The sequence below is a fragment of the Amblyraja radiata genome, chromosome 19, assembly GCF_010909765.2.
Source record: "Amblyraja radiata isolate CabotCenter1 chromosome 19, sAmbRad1.1.pri, whole genome shotgun sequence".
NCBI lineage: Eukaryota > Metazoa > Chordata > Chondrichthyes > Rajiformes > Rajidae > Amblyraja > Amblyraja radiata.
The window spans coordinates 34,745,769-34,757,939 of NC_045974.1; the positions used below are offsets into that span (position 1 = coordinate 34,745,769).

The window sequence follows — 12,171 nt, forward strand, 5'->3', positions numbered from 1 at the left end:
CAGAATTATTTTGTAAGCTTGGAGGTGGGCTTTTGATACGTAGATGAACGTTACATATAGCGTAGTCACAGGGAGTGGCTAGATCAGGCTGGAGCGGGCACAGGAGAGAGGATACAGTTTTTACCAGAAGAGAACGAGAGAATGGAAAGTTGCAGCTGGTATGATTCATCTCTTTGTTTGTACAACTACTTCAATAAAGAATCAATTAAACTGGAAATAATGACTGGAGGATCCGTTTTCTTGATCGTTTGCGTAAGTTCCACTCCTCCCTGCCTGTGTAGTAATGGCAATGGAAAGTTGGACATTGGAAAGGTTTGAAATTGCCATTACAGTAGTTTTAAAAAGCTCCTATCTGCATAACAGTTTATCTCACATTTTACCTTTTTAAGTTCATATGATCATTCTGCTTCTCTTGGTTACTTAGATTATTGGGAAGAATTATTACTTTTGTCAGCATCATTCCACTTTCAAGTTCACTCATGCCTTTTGTCATTTTACTTCCCCTGCAATCAACCTACATTTGATCTTGCCATCCCTTCAGTCTTTCCCTGCATCTCAAAATAACTATGGGCCTGTCCCACTTAGGCGATTTTCCAGCGGACTGCCGGCAACTGTTAAGTTGCCGACAGTCGCCTGAAAAACCGGCAACTGGAACGGCGACTGTCAGAGTGGAACACACAATCACACACACATACACATCGCTTCCTTCACCAGACCGTTATGCAGGCAGGGGACAGGGCAAGCGGGGCGAGCGCTGTCTAAAACATTCTCATGGTGCGAAGCCAAGGAGAAACAGACACACACCGCGATGAACTGGAAGGTTGGCGCTGTAAAAAGACACCTCAAAGCACAGTGTATGGTAAGTCCTTTAAAAGAGGGGGAGGGGGAAGAAGGGGAAAGAAGGAGTGGAGACAACTTTTAAGAAGCCAGAGATACACGGCTGTGAAGCTTGGCGGACATTTAACATTACCGGTCGGTTATCCTTGGTTCTGAAAACTACTGCTTACCTTTGTTTTTCCCCAATCAGCCAATGAAATTCACCGGTCAGCACCGGCTACAACCTACGAGAACCTCCGAGAACCATCGACCTCCTGGCAATCCATTAGGACCTCCTGGCGACTTCATTCTCGCTACCCTCGATGGCGGCTTCATTCTAGTAGCCGCTAAATTTTCAACATGTTGAAAAATTCATGGCGACCATAATGAGGCCGCGACTAGTTCCCAGAATGCGGGAACATCTCACGATCATGAAGGCGACTGTTTATCTCTCATTTAACCAGTTTTGATGAAAGGGCTCTCTTTACACTTGCTGAATACTGGGTGTGTTTAGCATATCTACTTTAATTTCAGAATTCTAATATCCACAGAATTTACATTTTGTATAATGAACTGAACACAGTTTCACCAAAGGTAGATCTATCGGGTCAAGTTGTTTCACAACTACAAAAAGATCTATATTCCAGGTGCACCATAATTGACTTAAGATTTCCATTTCCACAAAACATTGTGATTAGAAATATTATACTTTCCGATAATTTATTTGTATTGCTGATTGCCCATTTCAAAGCTGGGGAATCTGAGATCATAAATATTGTAAACCTGCATGAACATTGATTACCCAAGTTCAGATCTTATCCTTCCCATATTTCTCTGTTCGCTTTTTTCATCCATATTTAACTTTGCGTCATTGTTAACAAAGGTGGACAACCTATAGACTGGAACAGTGAGTTTAGTATGCGATTGAATAAAATAAATCCTTTACTCAATTAACTTTAATAGTACTGATACGTATATATTTTATGAAACCATCTTTTTTTAGCTTTTGATGGTGAAGTTTGTTCGGCACAGATTTGTGTAATTGAAAGAATACAATAATTTACGCGGAAAAATGATTTATTTCACGCATGTTAAATTAGCGAGAAGGTTGGTTGTTCTGACTTGTCACGTCACCGAAAATCTAAAAAAGAACAGCAAACAGTGGTCTACGTTTTGTATGTATTTCTTTTGGATTGCGACAGTGTTTTGACGGTACCATTATTACAACTATAATGCGCGCTAAACGATTTTTTAAAGTGTGCCTCGGCCGATTGAAAATTACAGAAAAGGAAACGCAAGAGGTCATGCATGTGAAATCAATCCATGTGCACGGTGTCGATATGTTGGGTCCTAAACAGTGACATCTTTACAATTACATCATTGCCGAGAAAGTATGCAGCTGCTTTCGAGGGCGCACAAAGCGTTGACATTTGGAAATGTTACAGCTATCTCTCCAGCATTGATCCTGGAGAGCAACCTACATCTGCCTTTTACTACTACCTACACTTTACACTGCAGCATGTTCTCCAACAGAGCGTCGACTCCAGCGATTCTTTTAATGCAAAATAATCAAATAAAATATTGTAAATCATGCCTCCAAAAAGCATCTGCACACCAATTGCACACACAGCAAACCCCCCCCCCCCCCCCCTCCCCTCTGCTGAACAGCTGGGTAGAGTACGGCTAGTTCCATAGGTGCTGCATTTAACATCTCCGAACCAAGGTATGAGGTAATGCCAAATAAACGGATACGCCCATATCGATCAGGATATATACTGTGCATGAAATTCACCATCACCTGCTTTACACACACACACATATATTGCATAAGTCTCAAAGCATTCTGTTTTACTCACTTGGCTGGTAGCATTACAATCCGTTGCACATGCCGATAATTTTATATGTGTGTGCATATATACACACACACACACACACACACACACACACACACACACATATATATACACATAAGATGCTCGGCATTTGCAACTGATTGGGATGCTATCAGCCGAGTGAGTAAAACAGAATGCAATATATATATATAAGATACTCGGCATATGCATCCGATTGCTATGCTACCAGTTGAGTGGATGAGTAAAATAGAAGGCAGTGAGGTCTATGCGATATATATAATGTATGTGTGTGTATATATATATATATACATATGTATAGATGCACACACACATGTATTGCATATAACTTATTGTATTATATGTATAAGGTGCTCGGCATATGCAACGGATCACGATGCTACCAGCCGAGTGAATGAGTAAATGCAATGAGCTCCACCGTTCCTCGGAGCCGGGCAGCGTGTGACTCGTGCACACTCATACTCACAGAGTGGGAGCGGTGGGGAGGTGGGGAGCGGATGCAGAGGCTGCGCGGCGCCGCCAGGTGCCCCGGGCTCGCGCGCCCTCCCCTCCCCTCCCCTCCCCTCCGCGCTCGAGCCCGGCCGGCTCGCCGTTTGCCGTTTCCACAAATGTCTTTACCCCCCCGCCTCCTCCTCCTCATCCTCCTCCTCCCCTCCCTTATTTAAAACAATTACTGCCGTTTGTTAATGTTAACACTTCCAAACCTCACTCCCAGTCGTGGTCTCCGGAGCGGCGGTGACGGGCGGGCGGGAAGTGAAGGCGCTGGCGACGGTCGCCGGCTCCACATCAAACCGGCATCGGCGGCGGAGGAAATGGCTTGCTCCGGTTTTTATTCCCCTCCTTCAAAGTTGAGGATGTGAACTGAAGAATACCAGGGCTGTCAACGCTTGTTCTGTGTTATAGATATGTAAAAATAACTGAGAAAAGCAGCCCGGGAAGGAGGTGTCAGTCAGGGCGGCAAATGTCAGGAGCAATGGCCGGCGTTTCCCCCTGAACTGTCAAACAGGGGGGGGGGTCGACTTTTTCCTTGCACGATTCTGTTTATTTTCCGCTGGAAGGTGGAGCTTTTTTCCCTCCCCCGGTCTCCGGCTCCGCCGCTGGCCTGAGAGACTGGGAGGAAGATGATGTGCGAGGTGATGCCCACCATCAGCGAGGACACCCTCAGCCAGAGGGGCTCCCAGAGCAGCTCGGAGGACTCCAATTTCGAGCAGCTGATGGTCAACATGTTGGACGAACGCGACCGGCTGCTCGACACCCTCCGGGAGACCCAGGAGAGCCTGGCGCTAGCACAGGGCAAACTCCAGGATGTCATCTACGATAGGGACTCTCTGCAGCGCCAGCTCAACTCTGCATTGCCCCAGGTAGGAGCACCCGGCTTCTCAGAGTAAGATTTGCAATGTGCACTCCTGCAACTGTGGGTTGCCTCCCGCATGAGTTTAACCACCAGATTTCTGCTTCTCGTGATTCATGTAATCCGTCAATATCTTAGTTTGTCAGGCAGATCGCACCTTCGTTACCAATGCAATGGTTTAAAGGGAAGATTAAAAAAGAAATAAAATATGTGTAATAAATCCGGCATACGTTACCCTTCTTTAACTCACAAGCAGCTGCCTTCTAAATCCACTCTTGTAGTGAAGTACTTCCACATTGTAGTTGGGTGTAGAGTTTGAGGATTAGGACATTGCACCCACGATGGAACAGTGATTATATATATTTCTGAGGCAAGATGGTGTGATTTGGAGGATAACTTCCGAGTAATGATCTCCCGATAATGAGGTTGCCCGTTTGGCTTCTTGAGCATTGTTTAAGCAGCACTTTGTTTGAGCATTCCAACATGCTTCTGACTTGCGATTTGTAGATGGTGGAAAGTCTTTGGGAGTCTGGAGGTGAGTTACTCTTGTAAGATACCATCTTCTGATCTGTTCTTTTAGCTACAGTTCCTGGTGAGTGTTCACTTTCATGATACATAAGAGATTGTAGACGTTGGAATCTTAAGCAAAAAAACCAAAACTGCTGGGCAAACTCAATTGGCCATGCAGCACCAGTGGAGGAAAATGGACAATCTGAAGAAGGATCCTGACCCAAAACATCATCACTGTTTCCCTCCCCAGATACTGCTCAACCCACTGAGTTCTTCGAGGTTTGTTTTTAACTTCTAGGATGTGGATGGTAAAGCTTCATCAATGATAATGTTATTGAATTAGACTATTTCATGGGAGAATGTCAGAGTCTGCTACTTGTGTGTTTCAAATGATATTTTTCTTATCTCAGCCCTGAATATAGCATAGGTTATTTTGTTTTGTGAGTTGTGAATGGAATGAAACGTTGTGCAATCATCGACAAACATCTCCACAAAGAATGTGGCTGATGTAGCAACTGAATATGGTTGGGTCTGAGGAATTCCTGCAGCAGAGTCCTTGGCTCGAGATGATGAATATTTAACAACCACATCCAGTGGCGGACTGGGTCTAAAAATATTGGTTGCCAGGAGACAAAGGGGGCCCACTTCATCAGGGGCCCACTTGATATAGGGGCCCCACTTCATCAGGGGCCCACTTGCTATTGGGCAAGCTGACACCCTGGCCAGTCCGCCACTGACTACATCAATGGTCCTTTGCCTGCAGTTTCACTACAGCCGGCAGAGACTTTCCCTTCCATACCTGTTGATTTCACTTTTAATATTGTCTTGGTGAATGGTAAATAATCAAACTAGTAAGCATCATTGCAGGTTTGGATTATGAAATGTAGTTTGTAACACTATAATAATAATAATAATAAATTTTATTTATGGGCGCCTTTCAAGAGTCTCAAGGACACCTTACAAAAATTTAGCAGGTTGAGGAAAATCATGTAAGGGGAATGAAATAAATAGTAGAGACATGACTAGTACACAAAGTAAATAAAGAATTCAATTCAAAACACAATATGAGGCAATTAATGCACAGATGAAAAGGGAGGGGGACGTGGGGCTAAGGATAGGCAGAGGTGAAGAGATGGGCCTTGAGGCGGGACTGGAAGATGGTGAGGGACACGGAATTGCGGATCAGTTGGGGGAGGGAGTTCCAGAGCCTGGGAGCTGCCCTGGAGAAGGCTCTGTCCCCAAAACTGCGGAGGTTGGACTTGTGGATGGAGAGGAGACCAGCTGATGTGGATCTGAGGGACCGGGAGGGTTGGTAGGGGGAGAGGAGGTCAGTGAGATATGGGGGGGCCAGATGGTGGAGGGCTTTGTAGGTGAGGATAAGGATTTTGTAGGTGATCCGGTGGGAGATGGGAAGCCAGTGAAGTTGTTTGAGGACTGGAGTGATGTGATGCCAGGATTTGGTATGGGTGATGAGTCGGGCGGCTGCGTTCTGGACCAGTTGGAGTCGGTTGATGTAGGTGGAGCTGATGCCAAGGAGAAGTGAGTTGCAATAGTCCAGTCGGGAGGAGATGAAGGCATGGATGAGTCTTTCAGCAGCGTGAGGTGTGAGAGAGGGTCTGAGTTTGGCGATGTTGCGGAGATGAAAGAAGGAGGTTTTAATGACATGGCGGATGTGAGGCTCAAGGGAGAGGGTGGAATCAAAGATCACGCCAAGGTTGCGGGCCTGGGGAGATGGGAAGACAGTGGTGCTGTCGATGGTGAGAGTGGGGTTATTGATTTTGCTGAGTGTGGCTTTGGAGCCTATGAGGAGGAATTCTGTCTTATCGCTGTTGAGTTTGAGGAAGTTATGTTGCATCCAGGTTTTTATAGCTGACAAACAGGAGTTGATATGGGAGAGGGGGTGGGGGGGGGGTTGTGGGGGGATTTGGTGCCGAGGTAGATCTGGGTGTCATCGGCGTAACACTGGAAGTCCAGGTTTAAGTGGCGGAGTATCTGACCAAGGGGGAGGATGTAGATGATGAAGAGGAGGGGGCCGAGTACGGAGCCTTGGGGAACGCCTTGAGTGACTGTGGCTGTAGCAGAAGTGTGGTTGTGGAGAGAGATGAAGTGGGATCTGTTGGAAAGGTAGGAACGGAGCCAGCTGAGTGCAGAGCCTTCAATGCCGAGGTCTTTGAATCTGGTGAGCAGGATGTTATGGTTCACTGTATCGAAGGCTGCGCTCAGGTCGAGTAGGATGAGGATGTTGAGGGAACCAGTGTCAGCAGAGGCGAGGAGTTCGTTGAGGACTTTGAGGAGAGCAGTTTCTGTGCTATGGAGGGGGCGAAAGCCAGATTGGAGGGGTTCAAGTAGGTTATACGCAAGGAGGTGGGAATGAAGTTGCGGCGCAACGATACGCTCCAGGGTTTTTGAAAGAAAGGGGAGGTTTGAGATTGGGCGGTAGTTAATGAGAGAGGAGGGATCAAGACCAGGTTTCTTTAAGATTGGTGTGACAGCAGCAGTTTTGAAAGCGGAGGGGACAATTCCTTGGGACAATGAGGAGTTGAAGAGATTTGTGAGGTAGGGGCAGAGAACGGGAAGGCAGGACTTCAGCAGGGGAATGGGGAGAGGGTCGAGGGAGCAGGTAGTGGGTTTGGAAGAGCTGATGAGTTTGGAGATTTCAGTAGGGGTGACCAGGTCAAACTGGGAGAGGAAGCAGTGTGGAGGAGGGGTAAGGAGGTCAGTGGAGATGTTGAAAGGAGGGGCCTTGGTAGGTGATGGAGTAGATGCTGGGGAGTCGGGTACAGGGGATAAAGATTGATAGATGGTGCTGATTTTATCAGTGAAAACGTGGAGGAATGAGTTGCAGAGAACCGGAGTAGAGGTAGGGAGAGTGTTGGCTCGAGGCTTGAGGAGGTTGCCCACTGTGGAGAAGAGGGTTCTGTGGTTTAGGCAGGGATCGGTGAATATAGAGGAGAGGTAGGCAGATTTTGCAGCAATGAGGGCATCTTTGTAGTCAGTGAGGTAGAGTTTGTAAGCTTCAAGGTGGACTGAGATGATTTATTTGTGAGTCTTTCAAGTCGGCGACCAGTCTGTTTCAGTTTATGAAGTGCAGGTGTGTATCAGGGTGAAGATGTGTTGAAAGTTACCGTTCTTGTTTTGAGGGGGGCCATAGTGTTAAGGGAGGTAGACAAGGTGGAGTTGAGATGGTTTGTGAGATCATCAGGTGAGATATGGGTTGAGCCCAGGGGGAGAGTGGTGGAGAAGCAGGTCAGAGAGATGGTGGGGATCAATGGATTTTAGATTACGGAAGGTGATTTCTCGGAGGAAGCGGGGGCGAGGTGTCGGAGAAGGGATGATGAACTGTATAAGCTTATGATCAGAGAGGGGGAAGAGGCGTGGATGGAGGTCGAGTACCGGTTGATTTGTGGAGCAGACCAGGTCAAGGATGTGACCTTTGTCATGGGTGGAAAAGGTGACGTGCTGAGTGAGAGAGAAGTTGTCAAGTAAAAAGGCGAATTCAGATGCGAGCTTGCAGGTGGGGGAGTCCATGTGAATATTTAAGTTACCAAGTAGCAGCAGACGTGGGGAGAGGGATGAGGCAAGTGTGAGGAGTTCAGTGAAGTCAGATAGGAAGGAGGGGTTTGGTTTAGGTGGCCGGTAAATGAGGATGACTGTCATGGAGGAAAGGGCTTTGAAGGCGAGGAATTCAAATGATGCTACTGGGGGGAAGGTGAGTTCAGTGATCCGAAAATTCTGGTTGAAAATAACAGCGAGGCCACCTCCATGGCGGGAGGGGCGGGGTTTGGAAATGTAATTAAATCCAGGTGGGGATGCTTGATTGAGGGAGAAGAAGACATTGGGTTGTTGCCAGGTCTCAGTGAGCAGAAGGAAGTCCAGAGTGTTGTCAAGGACTAGTTCATGGAGGGCAAGGGCTTTGTTGTTGAGCGACCTGGTGTTGAGGAGGGCAAAGTTGGCATTATGAGAGGGTGGAGGGATGGGGGAAGGCTGGAGAGATCTGAGGTTGTCCCGGTTGACAGTGCGTGCGGTCAGCTGGGATGGGGGGTGACGCAGTTGAGGGGGGGTAGAGCGTGGTAGTGAGCAGATGGATGGAATGGAATGTCCGTGGTTGAAGTAAACAAGCTTGCGCCGAGAGCCTCTGTGGATGAAACGGGGTCGACGTAGAAGTCTAAGCTGTTTAATGACTTGGATGCAGGATGGGATGTGGTTGTTGAGGAAACCAGTATGTACTGTAGTTGTTTCTTGTAGTTGAAGTATTTCTGCTATAACTCAATAGTTGTGTTCCTATTGTGTTCCTATCCTAAACTTTGCGTTATAGAAATATTTGTGCCAATGGGGAAAATTGGGTTAGGGGATTGGGAGTTTCAGACTCGAAATAACAAAGTTTTGTTTTCTCCTGCAGGATTTTCAAAAATAGTTTTGTTTTACTATAGAAATAAGGTTGTTTTTGTTACTGTAAGCTTAATATACTAATGGCTTAATGTTATATTGTTTAATGGAGTATCACTGCATAAGTGTCAATAGTAGTGATTGCTGGCAATTTCAATGTCCTGCAGTGAAACTGAGAGGCTGTGTTCTTAAGAAACAATGGTTACTGCAGGGAGTTATGTGAAACAATTCTTTACTCCAGACATTTTGTTTGTCCAAGGCAGCTTTCTCTCTGCTTGTCAATTTCCAAACTAACTTTGAAGTAGTTCTGTAGTCCCTTATCAAAATCGCATTAGAATCAATTTGGCTCACATTGTCTAAATAGAGTTCCCTAATTCAGTGGTTCGCAACCTTTTTTCAGTGATGTACCCCCTGTGAAATATTTTTTCAGCCAAGTACCCCCTAACCAGCGCAAAAATATAAGCCTACATATATGTAGGCCTATATTTTAAAATCTCACGTACCCCCTGGAGTGCCTTCACGAACCCCCAGGGGTACGCGTACCCCCATTTGAAAACCACTGCCCTAATTCATCAATAGCGTTATATCTAATTTGATTTAAAGAAACTTGCATTATAACAGAACTACCCATATTTGATATTTTATCTATATATACTAATCTAATATTTACAAGATTAATGTCCACATAGAAAATAATGGCTTATAGATTGTGTATGATACATACTGGATAATGTATGACTGTAAATTCATTATTTAAAAACAATTATACATAACTGTTGGGTTGTTGAAAATGTTAAATTAAACAAAGACCAACGTTTTCAAATTTTGATGAGAAACTAGTAAATATTGAGTTTCAATAGTGTGCCAATCTTTGTAAGTTTCTTATACATGTTTCGTGATAATATTCTGGAAAAGTAATATGCATCTGGACCATATCACCTGTGTATTTCTGCTGTTTTTCCTGCGATATTGTGTTCTTTATTATTGTGGTAACTAATTTCTTGAAATCTGAATATGATATATAGGCAGACATCCAAAATGTATTCAAAATTGAAATTAGTGTTTGCATGTTGAATGATTTAAAAAAAAAGATTTCCAGCTTGCCATTGTCTTGTTTTGAGATACCTGAGTATATTTGAAAAAGGAACTGAATCAGTGTTATTTTATCTTATTAAGAGGTCAACATAGTGTTAAGGGTGTTTTTAAAAAAGGAAAGCCATTTGGAAAGATGCATAACAGCAGTTTAAATTTGAAAGAGTTATTTTTGAAATTTGAGGACTGTCATCAAATAATATCAAAATATACCATTTGATTCCATATATACATCCAGTAATTTAAAACAAAAATCAGTGTTATGTATTGAAATTATTAAAAATAAATATTAGTTGTAGCATGATTATCTACTATTTGGCTGTGAGCCATACATTTAATTCTATATTGTTCAAATCAATATTTAAAACTCAATTTTTTTGGCTATTTTAAAGACTATTGGACATTGCATTTGAGCACAAGATTTTACAGCTGAGTGTTATGAATGACCAAAACATTGATTGAATCATAGGCCATATTTGCATTTGCTCATTATGTATGTGGTTGCCAAGGCAGTACATGTACATCCTGGTGATAGTCCAAGACAGGTTGGACATCCTCTTCGTTTCGTTGTGTGGTTGTCTAATCCAGACAAGATAATAGGACGTCAAGATGTAGCATGACAGTTTGAGAATTAGAATTGTGTAAAAATGCAATTATAAATAAAATGGGTGCTTACAGTCAAATTAACCATCACGTTTGTGGGGTTATTTATTTATTTATTCCACACTGTTGTGGCTGATTCTTAACTGCTCACTGAAGTTGCTTAAGAAGCCATTGAGTTCCAAGAAGACACTTTGCCAGGATTGAAGAAGGATCAATCATACACTTAGTGTATCTTGGTATGGACAATAAATGCTCTCCTTCCTATTGAGACCTAAAACTTGAGAATGAAGTCTTCAAGTGACAGTATGCTAGCTGATTATAGTGTCTGAATATGGTGGCTAATTCACAATCTTTCTGTTAATCATATTTATTGCTTATTTTTTCAAATAATGTGTGCCCTCTTCCATTTTTTGTACATGCCTACTTGAACATGCCCTGTTTATCAGGAGAGAGAACATGGTTGATTAGAACAAGGCTGCATACTCTCTCCTCTCCTCTACTCTCTCTACACCAACGACTGGACCTCCACAGACACCTCTGTCAAGCTTCTCAAGTTTGCGGATGACACAACCCTGCTTGGACTGATCCAGGATGGGGAGGAATCTGCCTACAGACAGGAAGTGTCACAGCTGGCGTCCAGGTGCAATCGCAACAACCAAGAGCTCAATGCTCTTAAGACAGTGGAATTGATTGTAGACTTTAGCAGGGCTCCCCCTCCCCTCATCCCACTCACCATCAATAACACAGTCACATCTGTGGAGTCTTTTAAGTCCCTGGGAACCATCATCTCCAAGGACCTTAAGTGGGGGGGCTACCATCGACTCCACAGTCAAAAAGGCACAACAGAGGATGTACTTCCTACGGCAGCTGAGGAAGCACAATCTGCCACAGGCAATGATGGTCCAATTCTACACGGCCATCGTAGAGTCTGTTCTCACCTTCTCCATCATGGTCTGGTTTGGCTCAGCCACCAAGCACGGCACCTGGAGGCTGCAGCGAATTGTCCGATCAGCTGAGAAGGTTATTGGCTGCAACCTTCTCTCCATTGATTGATTGATTATTGATTGATTATACCTTTAATAATCCTTTACAGGAAATTACAGTGCCACGACAGCTTCAAGACAGACATAACACCACACATTTCCTCAAATAGCTTCCATACTTAACGTTAAAATACAAGTTAAAATACAATGAATGAAAAAAAGGTGCAGTTATTTATGCACATTATATAACCTTATAGCAGCTGGTATACAAGACTACCTATGTCTTTCAGTTTTGCACATTGGTGCAATCAGTCTCTGACTGAAGATGCTGCTCTTGATCACCTTCAGGGCATGGAGTGGGTGAGTGGGGTTGGTCATTATTGAACCCAGTTTGTTCAGAGTTCTGGCCTCTGAACTGTACACTGCAAGGGCCAGGAAGCGAGCGGGCAAGATCATCTCTGACCCCTCTCACCCTGGCCACAAACTCTTTGAATCACTTCCCTCTGGAAGGCTACTCCAGACTGTCAAAACCGCCGCAGCCAGACATAAAAACAGTTTT

At 44.4% G+C, this 12,171-nt stretch overlaps 1 protein-coding gene across 10 annotated transcripts in view; it reads left to right on the forward strand.

The window, feature by feature from the left end:
* The first annotated feature begins 2,961 nt into the window (after nt 1–2,961).
* The window catches only part of ppfia2 (PTPRF interacting protein alpha 2), a 311,096-nt gene continuing 301,886 nt past the window's right edge, over nt 2,962–12,171 (forward strand). For 4 of the 10 annotated variants that reach the window (XR_004414887.1, XM_033038207.1, XM_033038210.1 and 1 more), the window contains exon 1: nt 3,104–4,048. Coding sequence is in view for 9 of the 10 variants with exons in the window: in XM_033038207.1 (XP_032894098.1) it covers nt 3,809–4,048 (240 nt within the window). In the remaining variant the exon portion in view is untranslated. Of the gene's footprint in view, nt 2,983–3,103; nt 4,049–12,171 lie in introns of those variants that run through there. The other 6 variants (XM_033038208.1, XM_033038209.1, XM_033038212.1 and 3 more) reach the window with 4 other exon arrangements.